This window comes from Solanum tuberosum, unplaced genomic scaffold (genome assembly GCF_000226075.1).
Source record: "Solanum tuberosum cultivar DM 1-3 516 R44 unplaced genomic scaffold, SolTub_3.0 scf00283, whole genome shotgun sequence".
NCBI classification, from domain to species: Eukaryota; Viridiplantae; Streptophyta; class Magnoliopsida; order Solanales; family Solanaceae; genus Solanum; species Solanum tuberosum.
This window is the reverse complement of record NW_006239207.1, coordinates 651,584-675,793: the sequence shown is the minus strand read 5'-3', so window position 1 is coordinate 675,793 and position 24,210 is coordinate 651,584. Positions and strand designations below refer to the sequence as shown.

Sequence of the window (24,210 nt, the reverse complement as noted above, 5' to 3'; positions counted from 1 at the left end):
GCGAGATACATGTATCATTAAAAGTGAGATATGTGTATCCAACAGTATTAAAAATCGAGATACGTGCTATTAATTTGAATTAAAGGTGAGATACATGTATTCAACAATTTTAAAGGATCGTTCTTAAACTTAGATCTATTTTCGACCTGTTTTATGAATGGTCATTCATTAAAATTTGAGAAACAACAAAAGCTAGCAAACAATGTAAAACCTAATTTGTAAAAGTTTATAAAATCAAACTTTAGAGCAATATGAACTCTACAACTCATATATATTTAATAGAAAATACATATACATTTAATAAATAAACAAAATACATAGAATAAGGAGAAGAACGGTAGATATATAGATGAAAGGAAGATACATAAGACATTTGGATACACAAACATCAGACATATGGAAGAATGACATGTGCATAGGACATGTAGATACACCTGGGATTCAAATATGAACCAAAATCGTTTTTATTAGATATTATGAGGAGGACGAAGGAAGAGAGAAAAAATGGCAGAGGACGTGGGGTTTGGGGGGAGGAGATATATAGTTGGTGAAGGAGATTGAGGGTAGGGGTGTGCACTATTCGGATTAAACTGAATAACCAAACCAAATCAAACCGAATTTTTATTTGGATTGGTTTTTTGGTTTTTCAGATTGGTTTTGGATTAATAAATTACTTTGTTTGGTTTTTTGGTTTGGTTTATTTTTTATTAATTATTGACATAACCGAATAACCAAACCGAAAAAAGCCGAACTGAATAGAGGAAAACCAAACCAAACCAAATTTATTTTGGATCGGATTGGGTTACATTTTTACAAAACCAAAAACCGAAAATCCAAACCGAATAGTGTAAAACCAAACCGAAAAACCGAATGCACACCCCTAATTGAGGGAGGTTAATTGTTAATGTACCTTCTATTAAGGAGTTTAAATTTTAAGATAATTATTCAATATCATATAAGATTTAACTTTTTTAAAATATATGGTATAATTATTAAAAAGTGGTATTAAGAGTAATATTTTAAACTATAGATAATATATGTATATATGGTAGTTAAGTATGTCTAATTATGTAGTTTTTATTAAATAAAATGGGGTACTTTCCCCCTCAGAAGTCTATTTCCAAAAAGGCATTAAACATAAATGTGCCCTTTAACTTGGCCTCATTTTACGTTTATGTCCTTCAACTTTGGATATGCACAAGTAGGCACTTAAACTTGTATAAAGTTGAACAAGTAGACACATGAGTCCTACATGACATAATACACGTAGGACACTACGTAGGATAAAAAATGACATGTAGGATGTCACGTAGGACATGTGTGTCTATTTGTTCAACTTTATACAAATTAAAATGTCTACTTGTTACTCTGTATTTTGTAGTGTTTCACAAGACTTTTTAGAAAACGGAAATGACTTTGGGAAAATAATTAATACTCACCTATGTTCTAGCTAATTTTTCTCTAGATGTGTATTCATTTCGAGGTCATCGACCATCTCTGCAGTGTGTGTCACCTAAGATGATATGAATTGGTCCCGTTACGTAACACACACGGTAGAAAAATTTGTTGCAGAACTTGTAACAAATTTCTATTTCTTGACTAAGTTAATGAGGAGAAACTCCAAGTAGTTGTAGTAGAAAAAGATGTTTAAAAAACTTCGAAGACTTTAAGCCAATTTCCACAAAAACTACAGGGAAACAAAGGGAGAAATATGATACAGTTCAGGTAGCTTCTCTGGAGTTGCTAGGATGTAACATTAATGATACCGTGTGGAATTTTTCCCACTTGTGAGTCACATTCTATAATTTTCCAGACTTTTCACATCCATGTAGTTGTAGTAGAAATAGATGTTTAAAAAACTTCCAAGTCTTTAAGCCAATTTCCACAAAGACTACAGGGGAAAAAAAGGACAAATATGATGAGACGGAAAATAACTAAATCATTAGTCGAAGCAAATGCTAAAAATAGCAAGGTTCTTACATAGACCACAAAAAAAAAAAAATCATGAGATTATTCCAACATTACTTGTTAATATTATACAGGATCTATATTACGTTTCTTGTAGGTGAATTATGTGAAAGGTTTAGGTGCGACAATGAATCCCATCTCATGTAGCTAAACCAGTTAAGGATCGAGCCACGAATCGTATGAATCCACCCGCTGGGGTCAAGGGACCAGGTCCTTGACTAAGATCAAACAATACAGCAGAAATTAAAGCACACACAATATCTCTATATTACTAATTGTGGATCTGTTTCTCTATACAGACAAATTCTGAAGCAAATATTTGTTTCTAAACATTTGAGGATCGCCTCCATATCTCTAAGTCACAGGTTAGCGGGTGGCTCATTCTACTAAAATGAGTAACTTGTTACTCATATTTTGTATTATTCCACAAGACTTTTTAGACGACGAAGTAAGACTTAACCAAATAATACTCACTATGTCCTAATTTTCTCTAAATATTGTTTTCATTTCGAGGTCATTGACTATCTCTACAGTGTGTGTTACGCAAGACGATGTGAAATGATCCCGTTACGTAACACACACTGTACAGAAATTTTCTGCAGACTTCTTACAAATTTCCAATGAGAGAAACTATACAACATTAATTAAAGACATGATTTGACACCTGCATTTCCTCATACATCTACTTAAGAGTATGTAACAAAACAATGATGTGGAATTTGGAAGTCATTGAACCAAGTAGTGGTCAATGGTACATTCAACATATTTTAAATTTGAGCCCACAAGATACAAAAGTGATCTTCTTTACTCTATTAAACTTCGTGTCAAGTCAAAACCAGATTTGAAATAGAAGGAGTAGTATCTAATTGCACAAAATGATCTCAGATAAGAAAACACTTATTCTATACTTCAGAGATTTACCTTTAACACTGTTTTCCATGATAATAATAAAATGCAGCTTTTACCATATTTGCTTCTAAACAACTGATGTTGTTGGATATCTTTGATGAAGGACACAATTTTATTATTGTAAAATAAGGATCTGATTCGGTCTTACTTAGACATAACTAAACCAGAACATGTATGCTAGAAAGATATTAAACAAAGTCCATAAAGGATATTCATAGCTTCTAAAGGATCCAATTGAGCAACTAAGAAACAGTTAATCTTCAGCAGTCGAAGTTAGCAATTCTTAGTGTAACTGATATAGTGACTCCAGCCAAAATCTTAAGAAACTGATTATCTTGTTATCACTCTCTTGTATGAAACCAGATAAATAAGCAGCACTGATAAATGTAAAACTTCTCCATCTCCTCTCTTTAGCATACTTCTCGAGTCCTTTTCTAATCTTCGTAGATTCATCATCTCTTGTTCTGTTATCGGTTTTATCAAGGCTTCTCCGAGGCACTTTGCGATAACAACACTGTCCTCTAAAGCAGAACATCCACCTTGACCAAGATCAGGAGTCATGGGATGAAGTGCATCACCTACCACGCAAACGTTATTTTCTAAATATTCCAAGCAGAACATTCCATGGCAACCTCAATTTCAGCTGAGCAATAGATATACAGTCGAGCGTAGTTCTGTCTATAATGGTGGAGAGTTCTTTAGACACATTACTAGCCTTGTTCAACACGAATTGCTTCAATTTCATTGGATCTTGTTCTGCATTTCCATCAACTGCATAAAATACCAATTAAAAATGAACAACTAAACATGACTAGTTTATGAAATGTAAGCTATCTGGGCAGCTCGGTGCACTAAGCTCCTACTATGCACAGGGTTCGGGGAAGGTCTGGACCACAGGGATCTATTGTATGCAGTCTTACCCAACATTTCTGCAAGAGGCTGTTTCCACAGCTCAAATCCGTAACCTCTAGGTCACATGACAATAACTTTACCAATTACGTCAAGGCTCCCCCTTCAGAGAGGTAAGCTCTCTAGCCAACAAAAATATCCTTCAAAAAGTAAAATTTCAAAAGAAACAGTATGTAGGAGCTGGCTACAATGAACAACAAATGGTGTGAATGTGCAAAACCAGTACAAACTCTTCTCATCACTAGGAAGAAATCCAAACCGAACTCCACCTCCAAAATACGCGTGGAACTTAGGCTGATACCCATGTTTTTCCGGATACTCAACAAAGCCTCTAATTGCAGAGCGCCCAGAATAGACAGGTTTCTGAAACCCAAGCCAGTTTGCCACCACAGAATTGACTCCGTCACACCCAATTAAGGCCTTAATTGAAGCTTATCAAAGTTAGTCACGTACTGGACTAACAAAAGGAATTGAGATAATGGTCAAATACACGTTTGAATTATCACGTTGGTCAAAGTTTCAATAATATGGATTCAAAGTTAAGGATTTCTGAGAAAGATTTACCTTGGCACTACAGGAAAATAGGTCTTCAACGAGAGGAAATCCGGTCGCTAAAAGCCTTGATCCCGTTGTCATTAGTCAATAACAACCGGAAAATTTCCAGTTGTTGCCGGTCGTTAAAGGCTCTGTCGTTAAAAGTGTTTTAGCGACAACAAAATATTCCTTTCGTAAATTGTTATTCCCATCATTAAAAATCATTAATTACAAAAACTAACCCAATCTACATTAGTGTTTTATATGTAGGCCCACACTCTTAATATATAAATACATCTGAAAATGTACTATATAATCAATACTCATAAAATATTTCATAGTTTATTACGAAGAACTAAGCATTATTATCAAAGATATATCAATCTCACTTCTACAACATTACAATTGTAGAAAAAGAAGGAACCATGACATGTATAGAAGAGGACATCTTTAAATAACTGAAAAAATATGAATGTATCTCTCTTGTTCATAAACATTTAGTCGCTAATATCAGCTCTATATACTCTCTTCAATGACAGGTTCTTGTAGGATCTTTTGAACAATCAGGTGTTGAGAAGCTGCAGAAAAAAAAAGAATATAACTTAGTTCAATTCAAAGCATAAATAATCATGGAAATAAGGTGGGTATGTTTCCGAATTTTAAGAGATCCACATTATTTATATAACTAAACACGTCTTTCTGCCAAACAAAATTGCATATATTTCAAATAAATGAATCTAAATCTAGATGTAAGAAAATGTCAAAGACATAAGAATAAATGTTAATAGACATGCCATAGATATAAAAGGTGTAACTAAAAGAATTACAACACAGTTTATATGCCTCTCATTAACTAGAGTTTTAGATCATCAATAAAGGAATTATCCATCATGAGAACCAGAATTACTAGGAAGGATCAGTCATCAACTTTACACATTATCTGGACATAAATTGGAAGCAAAAAAGCTTATTTATTCTAAAAAGATATTATGTAATTTAGATAACCATAAAGCACCAAAGAGATTGATTAACCGAGGCTATAATTACAAAGGAAAAATCAAATTTCAAATCTAACTTATGATTACCTTTCAGTATGTCAAAACAACTCATTCATAAACTTAATACTTTAGCAAGCTCATGCAAATTTCCATCAGATTTGATTAAAAGACTCTGGAAAAGATCTGAGATAGTTAAAAATACCCCAAAACAAACAGAAATCCAGCAAAATGACAGCTGAAAAAGAGACTAGAGTAGGACACCCTAGTTATTTCGACAATAATACACTATCAATTCAAATTAATCAGAGTACCAAGACTACATCAAATGTGAAGCTTATTATTTTAAGATATATATTAGTAGTGTTAAGGCTATTTAAGCACAATTTTATATGAATCTCTACTACCCTATATCCGGTGCATTAATTAAACTTTTATAACAAAGGACTAATAAGAAGCATTATAGTAAAAGGTAACAAGCACTGAACCCTACCAATCTTTAAGCTTTCTCCATGTCATTTGACATGTATTCACTTTTCATAAGTTTCTTAAAGCTAAACTGTTGGTAACACAATATAATAATGAATGAAATAAATCAGGCTAATGTTGTACAAACCACATTGATAATAATCAATTCAAAAATTGTTCCCTCTCCCTGCACAAAAAAAAGATAAAAGAATGAAAAATCATAGGAAAACAAAACATTAATTAAGACAACATAATTAAGTAGCACAACAATAGAACTTTGACTCTAAGAATTTAAAATTAAACTAGAACTACCACATGAACTCAACAAAACTGTCATGGGACACTTTTCCATGACTCAAGCTATTTAGATATGGCGTCATAACTTTCTTCTGCTAGACTTTGTTTCTTTTACTAGCTCATACATGAATTTAGAAAGCTGACGAAGCAGATTAAGAAGAAGCTCAAACAAAAACAAAAAGAACAGAAAATCTGGAAACCACAAGATGGAGTAGAATAACTTTAGTTTAAAAAATCAGCAGTAGAGTTAAAAAGGAGAAACAAACAACCAGATGGAAAATTCAAATGAAAGCATGAACTCCTCAAAGAACCACAAGCTAAGAAACAACAGCATACTCATTGGAATCCCACAACTGAGGTATGGGGATGGTAGAGTGTATGTAGGCCTTACAATTACCTCGTGGAGGAAGAAAGACTATTTTTTGAAAGACCCTCGACTCAAATGTAGCAAACATGTAGATAGCATGAAAATATTGTTATATGAATACATACAGTTAAGAAAGTAATAAAAGAGAACAAAGAAAGAGGAAAAAGGTACACAAGACACATAACTCGCATTTACCTTGTATTGTAGAGAGCGGACAAACTTTCATATATAACATAGAGAAGCATAGGCATTTAACATAGAGAAGAGAAGTATTTCAAAACTTCTGGAAATTGAATAAGTAGAATTTTATAAGCAAACCTCAAGGAGATGGCAGCCAATCATATCCAGAGTCCACATCATTTAAGTCATCATTACACCACATTTTTACATCCTCCATATCTTGATCATCCCCCCAATACACATCGGACATCTCATCAAATTCGTCGTCATCCGCTTCACCAACCACAAAATCCCATTGTACATAGACAAAAAACTTGAATAGTTAGAACAATTGTCCCAGCTATTCCTATTATAGCAATCTATGACAATTGCATCAACCACCTATAAGATGGAATTTCTTCACTAAATTTTCATCAGGTTCACATTCCAACAACCTCTTACATCTAGTAGCTCAAGATGTCTGCAGTTTTTAACGACCTCAATTTTCTTTTTATACCAACCAACATCTAGGGAGGCTCGAGTTGCTTGAGATTTGTCATTATATTGGCTATTGACAAAGCTTCATCCACTTGAGATAGCTTGTCAGTAACCTTAAGGGGATGCATTGTTCGATGCAAACTAGTGAGACATAACAGTGCTTCCCTATGGCTTCAAGGGTTCTGGCTCCTATTTTTATGCAGTGGATTACATCCGAAAATATAATTTCAACAACATTCCCACAACGAAATCGCCTATTTAACTTTTTGGCAACCGCAACATCTGCGGAGATTTTGCATTGTTTGCAATGACTCAAGTTGCTAAAGAAAAGTATGTATGCATCTTCTCAATGCTATTTCCCTCCACACTGATAGTATATTTTAACTTCAGCTAGAAAAAGAAATTCAAAAATGTAACTAAAGGGTTGACAAAGTAGTAAACAGTAATATAGATCGAGAAACAACAATAACGCTAAAATCCAGTTGACAAAATAGAATAATATCAATTGTAACTTCAGGTTATATTTTTTTTAGGTTAATATGTTAACGACCGGATAGGTGGTTGCTTACAGGGATCATGGGCGGAGCTACGGTGTTCTGTGGTTTCTCTGAACACTCTTCGTCGAAAAATTACACTGTATACGTCAAATCATACTTTATATTGGTATATAATAGCATTTTGGGGACGATCTTTTCAATTTTTCCTCCATAGCCGTGGAATAGGTGGTTACTTCCAGAGGCGGATTCAGGGCGAGTTCTGAGTAGAAGTGAACCTATTGTTTTCAACTTACAACTCTATATACATATAGTTTGAGTCGAATTTAGAATTTAAACTGAACTAATTGTACTTTTTTTAATTATGAATATAGAATCTCTTTTTATTTTTGTGTTTTTGACTTCTACATTACATATATGTTATGTGACAAAAATATTGAGTTCGATTGAACTCATAATTAAACCATTGCATCCGCCTCCACGTATAATAAGATCACACTTATTTTAAATTTGCCTATTCTAAGTTTAAAGTCGTCTTTGACGACTTCATCCAAAATGATACTTGGGACATATGGACTATGAAATTTGTCAAATTAGCATAAACTAAACATCAAAGATCCCAAATATGTTACCAGAAAATAAGTAAGAAATTCACTTATTCATACCAAAAAAATAAATAAGAAACTCACCTTTTTTTTAAGAATATATCTTCCAAAAAAATTATTTTATTCCCAAATAATGTTATGCCCTCTTTATTTCTCTTTTAAACTTTTTTTAAAAGTATTTTTATTTTTATTTTGGCTCAATTTCTTGCAATAAAATAAGATTAAAATACACACATAACACATCCACATAGAAATATTCAAGTATATTACTATAAAAAATACAATGAGTACACGTTTCAATATTATTTCATCATCAAATCTAATAGTGAACAAACCTTAAAAAAAACAAACCAATTAATGTTTCCATATTTTTCTTCTTCTTTTCTCCCCATACAATTTTTTCAACAGAACTTTGTTTCTATCTTAACCAAATAACTAATTTTTTTAAAAAAATTCATCAAATCTCAATATCCAATTATATCCACTAGGAATTTTTTTTAGTTTTTGTAAGTTTTGCTAATTTAATTTTAGTAAATTTCCTTATCTTCAACACACTATAAAAGGTGTCATCTAACATAGCACACATATATCTTCTATAATTCACTAAACAAAATGTCTTATACAAAAAGAAGTTGCATTTCTGGGCTCTTTCTCTTGTTCTTAGCTCTTGCTTGTGAAGCAAATTCCGGGTTTATAGGAGTTAAGGATTCTCATTTTGAACTCAATGGATCCCCTTTTCTATTCAATGGTTTCAACTCATATTGGTTGATGCATGTTGCTGCTGACCCTACTGAGAGATACAAAGGCACTGAGGTTCTTAAAGATGCTTCTACCTCTGGTCTTTCTGTTTGTCGTACTTGGGCTTTTAGTGATGGAGGTGATAGAGCATTACAAATATCACCTGGCGTTTATGATGAACGTGTTTTTCAGGTAAAGGTTTATTATTATAATTTTGATATCTTTTACATTATTGCATTGTAATGCATGTGATGAGTCTCTTAATTAGATAGTACTTATTTTAATTGTTTCTAAATTTAGGGCTTGGATTTTGTGATCGCGGAAGCTAAGAAATATGGTGTTCGTTTAATCTTGAGCTTTGTAAATCAATGAAACGATTTTTGGAGGAAAAGCTCAATATGTTTGGTGGGCGCGAAATGCAGGAGCTCAAATTAGTAATGACGATGAATTCTATACTCATCCTATGCTCAAAAAATACTTGAAGAACCACATTGAGGTATATATGGGGTAATTATTATTTAATACATATAAACAACTTTTTTAATTAATAATATTACGAAATTGTTACAGAAAGTGGTTACAAGGTTGAATAGTATTAATAAAGTTGCTTACAAAGATGATCCAACAATTATGGAATGGGAACTCATGAATGAGCCTCGCGATCAAGCTGACTATTCAGGAAAAACTGTTAATGTAATCCCCAATTCAAGTTTAATTAATTGAATTTTAGAAATATCAAATCATTAGTAACCATCTTATCAATGAAATTGATTTTGCTACTATCCATGCATACACTGACCAATGGTAGTTTTTACATCTTTTCCCTACATACAATTTCATATGTTTTCATTATATAGGTCTAAATATTTCTTTATATCGATCGTTATAGGGTATCTGGACAAAGTGATGAAGCACAATTGGTGTGGATGGAAAAGTGGATAACAAGTCATTGGGAAGATGCAAGAAATATATTAAAGAAACCTTTAGTGCTTGCTGAATTTGGAAAGTCTAGTAGAGGTCAAGGATCAAGAGATATATTTATGAGTAGTGTATATAGAAATGTGTATAATTTGGCAAAAGAAGGTGGAACAATGGGAGGAAGTTTAGTATGGCAACTAATGGCACATGGAATGGAGAATTATGATGATGGTTATTGTATTGTTTTGGGACAAAATCCTTCAACTACACAAATTATTTCAGACCAAGCTCATGTCATGACAGCTTTGGCTCATTCTTTCAATTAAGTGAAGGCATGAGGATTGCCATTATACAATAATCAATTTATATGTGGATTTGAATGATCTTAAATCCATCATTTTTAGTATTATTAATTTGAGATGATATTACCAAACATGTTGAAGTTGATTAAACTCAAGAGTAATTGAATAAATTGTTTTAGTAAAAAAGGAAAGTTATGTTTTATGTCCTCTTGTTTTTATTTTGAGTTTAATTTTTTAGTTTGAAAGCAAAGATCAAGAACACTAATTTTAATCCAGTGGAAATTCACAAAATAACACATGCAATTATATTGCTATCAAACATATACAAACAACAAAAAGAAAATTAAAAAACAGAGAAGTCCACTCTTGCAATCTTCCATCAAGTCCGTCGTCTCTGAGCTCTCTTCATTGACATTCTCATTTTCTTGGGATAAATGCCTTCAAAAAATTCGACAAACCATTCTGGCTTACGATATTTAAACATGAGGCTCCACACAACAGTTCCAACAACTAGTCCACAACTGTAGCCTATGACTACTGATTCCCACGTAAATCCACTAAAAAAATATGATTCGTCTTCAGACTCCAATGGTTGAGGAACATGGGATAGATCACTCGTTCCACATTGCTCTGATAAAGGAGGACCACATAGATCAAGGTTACCGCCATACGAGTCATTTTCAAATGTGTTGAATTGTAGAACGTGAGGAATTGGTCCAACGAGAACATTCTGAGAAAGGTTTAACTTTTCCAGAAATGTTAGCCTTGTCAATTCCTGCGGAATCTTTCCAGTGAGCCGGTTCCAAGAGAGATCTAACGCTTCAAGCTTATTCAATTGCCCCAATTCCATTGGAATATCACCTATGAGATTGTTACGGGATAAATTGAGTAGCCAAAGTGAGCTGAGATCCTTTAGTGTTTTCGGAATGACACCTTCAAAATGGTTGCTCGAGAGGTCTATGGTTGTCATAATTGTGCTGATTCTTTCTAGCTCAATATCCAGGCCTTTGATCACCAAACTCACTGAATCCTCATACGATGTGTCAAATGGATCATCAGATGGTTTCATGTACTTGATCTATCCTGTGTCTTCACCATCTAATTTAATCATTGCCTTGAAGTTTGCAAAAACTTTTTGCAGGGAGTGAGCCACTGAATTTGTTACGCGAAAGATCAAAAATTCGCAACTTGGGAAAGCAAAACGTAGTCTGACAAGTACTAATTGGTCCATGGAACACATTGGACTTTAATATTAAGACCTGCAGTTGTTGAAGTGTTCCTAGCCAAGCAGGAAATGTGTCATTTATAGCGTTATTCCCCATATCAAGAACTTCTAAACCACTACAGTTGAGCAACGACACAGGGAGAGTTCCTTTAAATTGATTACCATTCAAGACAATGGTTCTCAATGAAGTGCTCTGCGCACATAACGATGGAAGACTCCCTGTGAAATTGTTCTTTCTTAAGTCCAACACTGTTAGACTAGTCATGCTTCCCAAGCAACTTGGAATCGAGTTACTGAAGTTGTTGTGTGATAAATCTAGAAATTGAAAATTGTTCATGATACAAATGGATGAAGGTAGTGGACCCTGAAGGAAGTTAAATTTAAGATCAAGATACTCTAGATTATGGAAATGAAATTGTTGTAGGTGGCCTGTTAAAGAATTATGCGAAAGGTTTAGGTACCACAAGTTGTCCCACCTTATGCCGCTAAACCAGTTTTGGGATTTGGCCACGAATCTTATTGTTAGAAATATCCAAGAGCCAAAGTGTCTTCACATTTCTCAAGAAGTGTGGAAAATCCTTTAGTTCACAAGATGATAACCGCAAAACTTCTAGGCCAGGAAAAGTGATTTGTTTTCCCACATGAACGGTGATGTTACTTGATGAAAGGTCAAGCATAGAAAGGTTTGTGAGATTCGAAAGTGATTGAAGCAAAGAACCACTGAGTTGATTATGGCTTAAACCCAGGTGTGCTAATGTTGGGTTTGTTTTGAGCTCATCATCTAGTCCACTAAATTGATTATGTTGGAGCAATAATGAAGATAGCAAAGGGAGGCCAAACACCGAAGATGGTATGGTACCATTCAGTGAGTTGTACGACAGATCCAATATGGTTAGCTTTTGAAGCATGCTCACATTAATAGGCAGTTGGCCAGATAGGGAATTACTCGACAATTCTAAGTCTTGAAGATGTGTCAAGCTTACAATTGTAGAAGGAAACGAACCAACGAAGCTGTTGTTACGAAGATATAAAGTACGTAGCTCTTGGAGGTTAGAAAAAATGTCGGGAACTTCACCTGAAAAGGAGTTGGACGAAAGACCTAGAAATGTGAGGTGCTTCAATTTAGAGATTGTGGAAGGAATATGGCCGGTGAAATGATTATTTCCAAAATTCAATTTCCGCATTTGTGTAAGATTGCCAATGGATTCAGGAATGGAACCAGAGAATTGGCATCTATACATGTTCAAGAGATTCAATGAACTCAAGGTGCCAATTGAATCAGGCAGCTCACCGGAGATTCCTGTGTAGGAAATATCCAACTCCAACAGAGTGTTGCTCGGGTGGATCTTTGGTAAAACTCCTTTGAGAAGATCATTTCCATTCAATTTGAGATTTTCCAATTCTGGCAGAAGGAAAAAGCTCTCTGTGATAACACCTCGCAGATTAGTATGTCCAAGATCCACGTACCGTAAGGAGGATGAAGAAATATTCACAGGTATTGAAGATGAGATGTTGACACCAAGGAGAGAAACTACCTCCAGATTTGTGAAGTTGTGAAGAATTGTTTCAAATGTTCTCTCATCAAGTTCACATCCGTAACAAAAAAGTTCAAGTGAAACCAAATTGGAAAGGTATGATATTTCTGTTGGGATTTCCCCTTCAAAGAAAGATTGAGAAAGGTTGAGATACCTCAAATTCCTCAATCGGCCAATGTTATGCGGGATTGAAGAAGAATAGAAGTTATTGTAAGCAAGGTTTAGTGTCCGGAGATGATGGAGTTGGAAGAGGCTGCTATTGGGATGAATAGTACCCAAAAGCAGACTGCAACTAAGGTCCAATCCGATAACATGACCGGTTAACATGTCACAAGTTACCCCGTCCCAACTGCAGCAATCCCTACTCTCATTCCAAGACTTTGTTTTTGGGATATCAAAATATCTCTCATATTGCAGATCAGTCTCATCCCAACATCTAGGTTGGTCAGAGATTTGAGAGGATTGTTTGAAGTGAAGCAAAGCAAAAGCTTCAGTGGGAGAGCAAACATGATGCATCATCACAGAGGAAGAAGAAAAACTTTCACTAATTACCGACAAAAAACAGACTAGTGAATAAAAGAAAAAGACAAGTCCCATCTTTTTTCTCTTTTTTTTTTTTTTTTTGTATTCAGCAAATAATAGAATGTTATGTTTTTACAAACCAATCATCATTATCCATATATATATACTAGTTTCTGAGTTACGCTCCTGTAATTTCTGCACAAATTCTACTCTCTCTAGACCCCACTTGTGAAATTATATTGAATATGCAATTATTGTTGTTGACTTGTCTATCATGTGTTATATTCGATCGTAGTTTTTTTTTCCCGAGTATCACCTGTGTATTTTGTGCTTCGAATATCGCTTTATTTTATTGTCATATTATTCATTCATCTGTATGTTGTACTACTCTTCTTTTCATATTATTTTATTGTTGTTATTACTTTTACTTTTGTATTCCCTTTTTCAAAATGCTTGGCCATGCTTTATTTTTAGCCAAGGGTCTATTGAAAGCAACCTCTCACGCACACTCTACTTTTCTCTAGACCCCACTTGTGAGATTACACTGAATATGTTATTGTTGTTGTTGACTTGTCTATGGGACTGTGAGGTAAAACATCCAGACAAATAAAATGGGGTACTTGCCCCTCATCTACCACAAACTAATTTGTGGTTGCAAAAAAATTTGTCCCAAATTTAAGTCAATTTCCATAAAGACTCGAGTCTTTAATTCTTGGTGGCCAGTACCAATTATTCCAAATTTGTTTTCTCTAAATGTTGTTTTCATTTCAAGGTCATCCACTATATTTGCCGTGTGTGTTACGCAAAACAATGTGAATTGCAGCAAATTTCCAATGAGAGATACTATTGCTTAACTAAGTCAAGTGAGAAAAATAAAAAGAACAATAATTGAAGACATGATTTAACAAGACAATGTTACAGTGGAATTTTGAAGTCATTGAACCAATTAGTGGTTCATGGTACATTCTACGTATTTTAATTTGAGACCACAAGATACAATTATTTTTTTACTTTTTTAAACTCCATGTCAAGTCAAAACCATTCAGACATATTGAAACGGAGGGAGTAGCATCTAATTCTCAGATAAGCCAACACTTAAAAAATACTTCAGATTTACCTTTAAGCTGTTACCAATTACCATATTTGCTTCTAAACAACTGATGTTGTTGGGTAGTTTTGATGACGGACATAATTGGTTGCTCACAACTTGTATTTTATTCTCGAAAGCAACCTCTCTATCTCTACCTCATAGAGATAAGGTCTCCGTACACTCTACCTTTCTTAAACCCTGACTTAAGGAATTACACTGGGTATATGGAAGTGTGTGGTTTAAATTAAAGAAAGAAAAGATATCTAGACAAATAAAATGGGGTACTTTCCCCCTCATAAGTCTATTTCCAACTTTGGCATAAATTGAGAGAAAATAATACAACTTTGGCATCACTAAATACACAACTAGCGGTCCATGGATGAGTACTAGTCACTTCTAACAACTTGTTACTCATATCAAGTGAAACCAAATTGGAAAGGTATGAGATTTCTGTTGGGATTTCCCCTTCAAACAAAGAACCAGAAAGGTTGAGATGTCTCAAATTCGTCAATCGGCCAATGTTATGTGGGATTGAAGAAAAATTGAAGTCATTGTGAGCAAGATTTAGTGTCCGGAGATGATGGAGTTGGAAGAGGCTGCTATTGGGATGAATAGTTCCACCAAGCCGACTGCAACTAAGGTCCAATCCGATAACATGACCAGTTAACAAGCCACATCTTTTTTTGTATTCAGCAAATAACAAAATGTTCTGTTCTTACAAATCAATCATCATTATCCATATACTAGTTTTTGGGCACGTGTATCCCAATTTGTATAGATTTTTTTTGAAATTATAAGGCAATATTAAAACACGTGTATAATGAGTATATAAATCAGAAGAAAGAAGTACAAGTTCAATTTGATAAATAATTAGTCTACACAAATGACTTGATTGTTCAATACATACAAAATATTAGAGAATGTACTCTAAACTTGCAAAATTGAACAATTAAATTTAGCTTAATAGGTATTATGTGTAATGAGATACTAAATATGTGGTTATATGTACAATTATAATATGCATCTAGTATAATTCTTATTCAACAAATAAATAACTACAAATCAAAAATTATTATACACGATAAGACTTCAAATTTTAAAATTTGAGTCTTTGTATGGTTGATAATAATTCTTGCTTTGGTGACCATAAATTTTACAAGTTGTGTAGCTTTTTAAGTGCCTTTTTTTTTATTTACTATTTTATTTTACGAACTTTATAATAAAAAATAGAAAATAAACATGCAACGCATAAATACTATCATATTTATCAAACACTATATTCATTTATCCATTATAATTATTTAGCTAAAGTTACTCTGTTTTATAAAATTATTTGTTCAAATTCAAATGAGCAATTGAATGGTACATATTTCAAGACATAAATGATTCACAAGTTGGGAATATGTGTCACCCTCATAACCAATGGTGGAGAAGTAGCAAAGTCAAACTAAATTGTGTAATACTTGCACCTTTATAATATCTCTATTTATAGGACAATAATATGGAATATCAAATGATATTATGAACATGACTATTAATATAATATAGGAGTTATAATAATCAAAATTCATGTGAATAATTGAAATAAAGGCAAATAAATGTTTATATTACAGAATATAAATAAATAAATGAGTAGTAATTGACACATTCATTTTTTATAAAATATTAAAAATAAATAAATAAAAAGCTATTTTTAAAAATGATTTTAAGAAAATAAATTAATACTTAAGGGTATTTTCGCAATCTAATTTTTGCTTTAGATTCTTCCCACTTTTAGTAATATATATATATATATATATACTAGTTTATGAGTTACACTTGTGTAATTTCTGTGAAAATAAGCCTATAATGAATAATAAAATGTAACAATCATAAGTAATTTTTTAACAGTACTATGACCAGAAACATCAATTGAGGGTCGTATTTTAATGTTAAATTTAATTCCTTTCACGCTAATAACTATAAATTTTAAGGTTTAGTTACTAGCAAATTTCAATTAAAAATACATACTTACGACATTCATAAATTGATATAAAATCAAAGTAAAGTAGTCTAATAGAGAGAAAAAACAAACAAAAGAATGGGGGTGCTTGTACCCCATCTAAATGTTATTTTCATTTCGAGGTCATCGACTATCTCTGCCGTGTGTGTCACCTAAGACAATGTGAATTGATCCCATTATGTAAGACAAACGGTAGAAAATTTTGCTGCAGAACTTGTAACAAATTTCCAATGAGAGATACTATTGCCTGACAAGTCAAGTGAGAAATCCAAAAAAAAACAAAAAAAAACAATTAAAGACATGATTTGACTCCTGCATTTCCTCCTACATCTACTCAAGAGTATGTAACAAAACAATGATCCCTTGTGGAAATTGGAAGTCATTGAACCAAGTAGCGGTCCATGGTACAAAAGTCTTATTTACTTTGTTAAACTTCGTATCAAGTCGTTGAAACATAGGGAGTAGTATCTAATTGCACGAAATGATCTCAGATAAGAAAACACTTGTTCAATACTTCTAAACAACTGATGTTGTTGGATATCTTTGATGAAGGACACAATTGGTTGCTCACAACTTGTATTTTATTATTGCAAAATAAGGATCCGTTTCGGTATTACAATTCTTAAACACAGCTAAACCAGAACATGTATGCTAGATAGATACTAAACAAAGTCCATAAAGGGTATTCATAGCTTCTAAAAGATCCAATTGAGCTACTAAGAAACAGTTAATCTTCCGCAGTCGAAGTTAGCTATTCTTAGTGTAACTGATATAGTAACTCCAGCCAAAAAATGTTGTCTTAAGAAACTGATTATCTTGTTATCACTCTCTTGTATGAAACCAGATAAATAAGCAGCACTGATAAATGTAAAACTTCTCCATCTCCTCTCTTTAGCATACTTCTCAAGTCCTTTTCTAATCTTCGTAGATTCATCGTCTTCTTGTTCTGTTATCGGTTTTATCAAGGCTTCTCCGAGGCACTTTGCGATGACAACACTGTCCTCTAAAGCAGAACATCCACCTTGACCAAGATCAGGAGTCATGGGATGAAGTGCATCACCTACCACGCAAAACACGCCCTTTAAGTCAAAGTGAATGAATATGTCGGAATATAAAATAGGCGAAAATCGAACTTCAAATGTAGATACGTCTTTCTTTTAGCTTGTTTTTTAGAACTAGTTTTTGAGCACGTGTGTCCCAATTTGTATAGATTTTTTTTTGAAATTATAAGGCAATATTAAAACATGTGTATAATGAGTATATAAATCAGAAGAAAGAAGTACAAGTTCAATTTGATAAATAATTAGTCTACACAAATGACTTGATTGTTCAATACATACAAAATATTAGAGAATGTACTCTAAACTTGCAAAATTAAACAATTAAATTTAGCTTAATAGGTATTATGTGTAATGAGATAATAAATATGTGGTTATATGTACAATTATAATATGCATCTAGTATAATTCCTATTCAACAAATAAATAACTACAAATAAAAAATTATTATACACGATAAGACTTTAAATTTTAAAATTTGAGTCTTTGTATGGTTGATAATAATTCTTGCTTTGGTGACCATAAATTTTACAAGTTGTGTAGCTTTTTAAGTGCTTTTTTTTTTATTTACTATTTTATTTTACAAACTTTATAATAAAAAATAGAAATAAACGTGCAACGCATAAATACTATCATATTTATCAAACACTCTATTCATTTATCCATTATAATTATTTAGCTAAAGTTACTCTGTTTTATAAAATTATTTGTTCAAATTCAAATGAGCAATTGAATGGTACATATTTCAAGACATAAATGATTCACAAGTTGGGAATATGTGTCACCCTCATAACCAATGGTGGAGAAGTAGCAAAGTCAAACTAAATTGTGTAATACTTGCACCTTTATAATATCTCTATTTATAGGACAATAATATGGAATATCAAATGATATTATGAACATGACTATTAATATAATATAGGAGTTATAATAATCAAAATTCATGTGAATAATTGAAATAAAGGCAAATAAATGTTTATATTACAGAATATAAATATATAAATGAGTAGTAATTGACACATTCATTTTTTATAAAATATTAAAAATAAATAAATAAAAAGACTATTTTTAAAAATAGATTTTTAAGAAAATAAATTAATACTTAAGGGTATTTTCGCAATCTAATTTTTGCTTTAGATTCTTCCCACTTTTAGTAATATATATATATATATATATACTAGTTTATGAGTTACACTTGTGTAATTTCTGTGAAAATAAGCCTATAATGAATAATAAAATGTAACAATCATAAGTAATTTTTTAACAGTACTATGACCAGAAACATCAATTGAGGGTCGTATTTTAATGTTAAATTTAATTCCTTTCACGCTAATAACTATAAATTTTAAGGTTTAGTTACTAGCAAATTTCAATTAAAAATACATACTTACGACATTCATAAATTGATATAAAATCAAAGTAAAGTAGTCTAATAGAGAGAAAAAACAAACAAAAGAATGGGGGTGCTTGTACCCCATCTAAATGTTATTTTCATTTCGAGGTCATCGACTATCTCTGCCGTGTGTGTCACCTAAGACAATGTGAATTGATCCCATTATGTAAGACAAACGGTAGAAAATTTTGCTGCAGAACTTGTAACAAATTTCCAATGAGAGATACTATTGCCTGACAAGTCAAGTGAGAAATCCAAAAAAAAACAAAAAAAAACAATTAAAGACATGATTTGACTCCTGCATTTCCTCCTACATCTACTCAAGAGTATGTAACAAAACAATGATCCCTTGTGGAAATTGGAAGTCATTGAACCAAGTAGCGGTCCATGGTACAAAAGTCTTATTTACTTTGTTAAACTTCGTATCAAGTCGTTGAAACATAGGGAGTAGTATCTAATTGCACGAAATGATCTCAGATAAGAAAACACTTGTTCAATACTTCTAAACAACTGATGTTGTTGGATATCTTTGATGAAGGACACAATTGGTTGCTCACAACTTGTATTTTATTATTGCAAAATAAGGATCCGTTTCGGTATTACAATTCTTAAACACAGCTAAACCAGAACATGTATGCTAGATAGATACTAAACAAAGTCCATAAAGGGTATTCATAGCTTCTAAAAGATCCAATTGAGCTACTAAGAAACAGTTAATCTTCCGCAGTCGAAGTTAGCTATTCTTAGTGTAACTGATATAGTAACTCCAGCCAAAAAATGTTGTCTTAAGAAACTGATTATCTTGTTATCACTCTCTTGTATGAAACCAGATAAATAAGCAGCACTGATAAATGTAAAACTTCTCCATCTCCTCTCTTTAGCATACTTCTCAAGTCCTTTTCTAATCTTCGTAGATTCATCGTCTTCTTGTTCTGTTATCGGTTTTATCAAGGCTTCTCCGAGGCACTTTGCAATAACAACGCTGTCCTCTAAAGCAGAACATCCACCTTGACCAAGATCAGGAGTCATGGGATGAAGTGCATCACCTACCACGCAAACGTTATTTTTCAAAATATTCCCAAGCAGAACATTCCATGGCAACCTCAATTTCAGCTGAGCGATAGATATACAGTCGAGCGTAGTTCTGTCTATAATGGTGGAGAGTTCTTTAGACACATTACTAGCCTTGTTCAACACGAATTGCTTCAATTTCATTGGATCTTGTTCTGCATTTCCATCAACTGCATAAAATCCCAATTAAAATGAACAACTAAACATGACTAGTTTATGAAATGTAAGCTATCTGGGCAGCTCGGTGCACTAAGCTCCCGCTATGCACAGGGTTTGGGGAAGGCTTGGACCACAGGGGTCTATTGTACGCAGTCTTACCCTGCATTTCTGCAAGAGGCTGTTTCCACAGCTCGAATCCGCGACCTCTAGGTCACATGACAGTAACTTTACCAATTACGTCAAGGCTCCCCCTTCATAGAGGTAAGCTCTCTAGCCAACAAAAATATCCTTCAAAAAGTAAATCTTCAAAAGAAACAGTATGTAGGAGGTGGCTTACAATGAACAACAGATGGTGTGAATGTGCAAAACCAGTACAAACTCTTCTCATCACTAGGAAGAAATCCAAACCGAACTCCACCTCCAAAATACGCGTGGAACTTAGGCTGATAACCATGTTTTTCCGGATACTCAACAAAGCCTCTAATTGCAGAGCGCCCAGAATAGACAGGTTTCTGAAGCCCAAGCCAGTTTGCCACCACAGAATTGACTCCGTCACACCCAATTAAGGCCTTAATTGAAGCTTATCAAAGTTAGTCACGTACTAGACTAACGAAAGGAATTGAGATAATGGTCAAATACACGTTTGAATTATCACGTTGGTTGAAGTTTCAATAATATGGATTCCAAGCTAAGGATTTCAGAGAAAGATTTACCTTGGTTCTAATAGTGGAACCATCTGCAAGATGTACCAATTTCAATGGTCCAGATTCTTCAATGGAATCGACCTTTGAAGAATATCTAATCGCACCTTGAGGCAGTTCATTAGCTAATGTCTCCAACAGATCTTTTCTCCTCACACAACGACTTTCATACTCAACACTGCAACGTAATATAACTGACTTTAGATGACTATTGACTTCAAAAATAAAAATGTTGGCTGACGAATGATCAGTCCATCCAATAGTCGGAAGGAAGACATACTCAACCACGTTATTCAAAATGAACTTAATTTCATTGTTGAAATCATAGGGATTTGGACATTAAAATCACGTCACTCTGTACTTGTGAACAATACAAAAAATTGGGTATGTAGCATCCTCTGAATATGCTATTCATACTTAAGTCCTTCGTAAACAAATGTGATTGTTCTCTACGAAGATCGATGTTGTGAAAACCGGAGGTTTGCATTACTTCAACGTTTGTGAGGAGTCTTTATATCAATGGTTAGAAATTTATACATCTCTATAGATTGCGATACTCAAAAAACCTCTAATTTTAGAGAATTCCTAATTTGTCTCACATGCTAGATTATCTAGTGTTGGAACAAAATGAACATACATAAACACGAATAGATAAAAGGACTTATATAACCGACCCCAACTAATATGAAAATTGGTATAATGCTAACCTGTTATTCCCCACAAATGATACCTCCTTGATAGGTGCACCTGAATCCGCTGAGAAACTTTTAAGCCTGCACATCAACTCGAATGCATTTTGGACGATCAATTTTTCAACTTTTTTTCAAGAGCTAGAACTCCGGAAAACACATATGACCACAAAATCTCATAAAAATTCGATATTGAACTTCAAGTTGTTCGTAATCCTAAATCCTAACTAATAATAAAGAGGAAGCTTACCCAGTAATGGATAAGGAACGTTGTCTAAGAGAGTCCCCAATGTCCAATGCATCCAAAGCTCTCCAGGCATTAGTCCACAGTGCCAATGCAAATCCAGTAGCTCGCAATGAATCTGCTGATTCCAACACAATACTTCGCAGCCCCAACCTACATATTACATACAAGACACGTCTTCCGCCGAGTTATTTCTCAAATCATCACTCAACTAATAGCGCTATTATATCAGAAATATCATATTCTAGAGAGGCATAATACATAAATGTATCATCTAACTTGGCCCCACTTCTATGTACTCCAACTTTGGGTCAGTACTAGTAGATACTTAAATTATTCAAAAGTTAAACATGTAAACACAAGCATCCTATGTAGCATCCTACGTGTATTATTACTTATGCACATCTAAAAGTGGAGGGCATAAATGCTCGTCGAGATCAAGTTAAAAGACATTTCTAAATCAAACTTTTGGAAGTAGATGATGTAATTATTGAACAAGTATTTTAAAATAGCAATTATTACCTGTGAAGGGCCAAAGAAGTAGCAAGACCAGCTATGCCAGCACCAACAATTACAATGTTTTCTTCAGTCTCCATCATTTCTCTGTTTCTCCCAATTTTATTTAACTAATAGATGCAAAAATCCTCAATATATATATTAGTGCAGCCAATCATTATTCATTAAACAAATGGGTCCACAGAATATAAATGACGCAAGCTCCTACGTTAGCGTTTTCAACATTTGTCAATCTTGACGTTAGCCGCCATTGACGGACGTTTTAACTTAAACAGACTAGTACTACATTATTATATATATATATCATATATATCAAACGTGGTGGAACTGTTTCACCCGTTAATCAGAGATTTCGAATTTGAGCATAGGGTATGAAATCTTGTAGAGCGTCATCCTTGAAAGGGTTCTGTAGCGAAAATATTGAACAAGTAAAGATGAGCAGAGTATTATTTTTTCAAATATGTTTCTATATTCTGTGTATATTTTTTCCAACTTATGTTTATAAACATTGATGATATGGACAAAGGGTAAATAGTAAAATTAATTAATTTATTAATGACCGTGTAATATAGAAGGTGTCCATTTAACATTAGATGAGAGGGAGTAATGTTGAATTTAAAAGACATATTACATAAATATGTCATTCAATTTAGTTCCAGTTGACATTTATTTCCTTCAATTACTTCACATGTACACAAATAGTCATTTTAACTAGTATAAAGTTAAATAAATAAAATATATGCATCCTACATGATATAATATATATAGGGCATTACGTAGGATGTGAACTATCATATAAAACGTCAAGTAGAATGTATGTGTCTATAAATACACAAATATAAGTATCTATTTATGTACATTTAAAATTAAAAAACATAAATATCAATTGAGGCCGAAAAAAATAATAATAGATCCAACCAACAAATATAATAGTACAATATTTTTAAATAAACAAACAATTGTATCAATGATGACACAGCCAATAAAAAATGACGCGTGGCATTAAAGAGTGAAACCGTAGCATAAATATTTTGGCAACCAACAAACTAAATATAAAGGTTTTAAAAGAGTTAAATAATGTAATAATATCAATTGAATTCCAATCTTAGTAATTCAGTTGGTTGATTACTTAAACTCTCACCTTGTTGATGAAGATTTGATATTCCATCCCTAATTAAAAAAATTTTTTTAGCAAAAGTAGGAATCCAAGCAATGTTATATAACATGGCTTCTTACGTTAAATAGAATATGAATATTAAATAAAATTGATTCAATTAAACTTTAAAAAAACAATTTTAAAATATTGCATAAATTAGAACAAAAATGAGTAATATGCTTTTGCAAATAGTGAGAGATTATGGTTATTGCCACTAAAGATCCAGTTTTTATAAGTAAATTCTAGTTCACAATACTTAGGTTGGAGAATTATTCCACGTGGTTTTGCCACATCACTAACGGCGAAAATATTTTTTATTTCAATATATAACAAAAGATACAAGTGATCTATTTTATATAATTCATGAGCAATTTTAACCCTTTTGAACAATTCAATTTTAATAAACTAATATTATTTTTCGATTCACTTTATTAATTAAATTGATTTTTGCACGATCCTAATACCATCAAATAAATTGTTATAGTCACCCACAGATTTGTTAAAGCTTGCGGCCCCATATCAAGTGGTAAAAAGCTCAATTTCTTTTTCTTCTTTTAATAGAAAAAACAATTCGGCTGGCTGACATAAAGCTTAACAAAAAGAAAAATATAATCAGAAAGAAAATATTTGGAGGAATAAATAGAAAAATAACTATATGGATAAGGATATGACTTATGTAAATTAATTA

At 32.9% G+C, this 24,210-nt stretch overlaps 1 protein-coding gene and 3 pseudogenes across 3 annotated transcripts; 1 reads left to right on the top strand and 3 right to left on the bottom strand.

Annotated features, from left to right (window-relative positions):
- Positions 1-3,044: 3,044 nt before the first annotated feature.
- On the bottom strand, positions 3,045-5,117 carry LOC102595589 (FAD-dependent urate hydroxylase-like; annotated as a pseudogene).
- A 3,698-nt stretch (positions 5,118-8,815) lies between these two features.
- LOC102595266 (mannan endo-1,4-beta-mannosidase 1-like) lies at positions 8,816-10,185 on the top strand (annotated as a pseudogene).
- Positions 10,186-10,413: 228 nt separating this feature from the next.
- On the bottom strand, positions 10,414-13,557 carry LOC102594931 (receptor-like protein 12; annotated as a pseudogene).
- Positions 13,558-17,022: 3,465 nt separating this feature from the next.
- LOC102589596 (FAD-dependent urate hydroxylase) lies at positions 17,023-22,468 on the bottom strand. 3 transcript variants are annotated; one of them, XM_015314177.1, is made up of 7 exons: positions 22,373-22,468; positions 21,857-22,003; positions 21,625-21,690; positions 20,930-21,095; positions 20,554-20,785; positions 20,033-20,227; positions 17,023-17,595 (listed from the first exon to the last, which is right to left on the bottom strand). In XM_015314177.1, the coding sequence occupies exons 1-7, from the start codon at positions 22,447-22,449 to the stop codon at positions 17,252-17,254; spliced, it is 1,227 nt and encodes a 408-aa protein (XP_015169663.1). In that variant the 5' UTR covers positions 22,450-22,468; the 3' UTR covers positions 17,023-17,251. The 3 variants fall into 3 exon arrangements, with proteins under 3 accessions (XP_015169663.1, XP_006358984.1, XP_015169662.1); XM_006358922.2 differs by having other exon boundaries at positions 17,023-17,599; positions 20,037-20,227; XM_015314176.1 differs by lacking the exon at positions 17,023-17,595 and having other exon boundaries at positions 19,460-20,227.
- Positions 22,469-24,210: the final 1,742 nt, after the last annotated feature.

What these genes read in the sequence shown, in the direction of transcription:
- LOC102589596 (XM_015314177.1), bottom strand. Translation starts at nt 22,449, where the DNA reads ATGATGGAGACTGAAGAAAACATTGTAATTGTTGGTGCTGGCATAGCT. An exon ending in CGTTCCTTATCCATTACTGG is followed by an intron (nt 21,691 to 21,856) that starts GTAAGCTTCCTC and finishes GTTGATGTGCAG; the next exon opens with GCTTAAAAGTTTCTCAGCGG. An exon ending in GTTCCACTATTAGAACCAAG is followed by an intron (nt 20,786 to 20,929) that starts GTAAATCTTTCT and finishes GCTTCAATTAAG; the next exon opens with GCCTTAATTGGGTGTGACGG.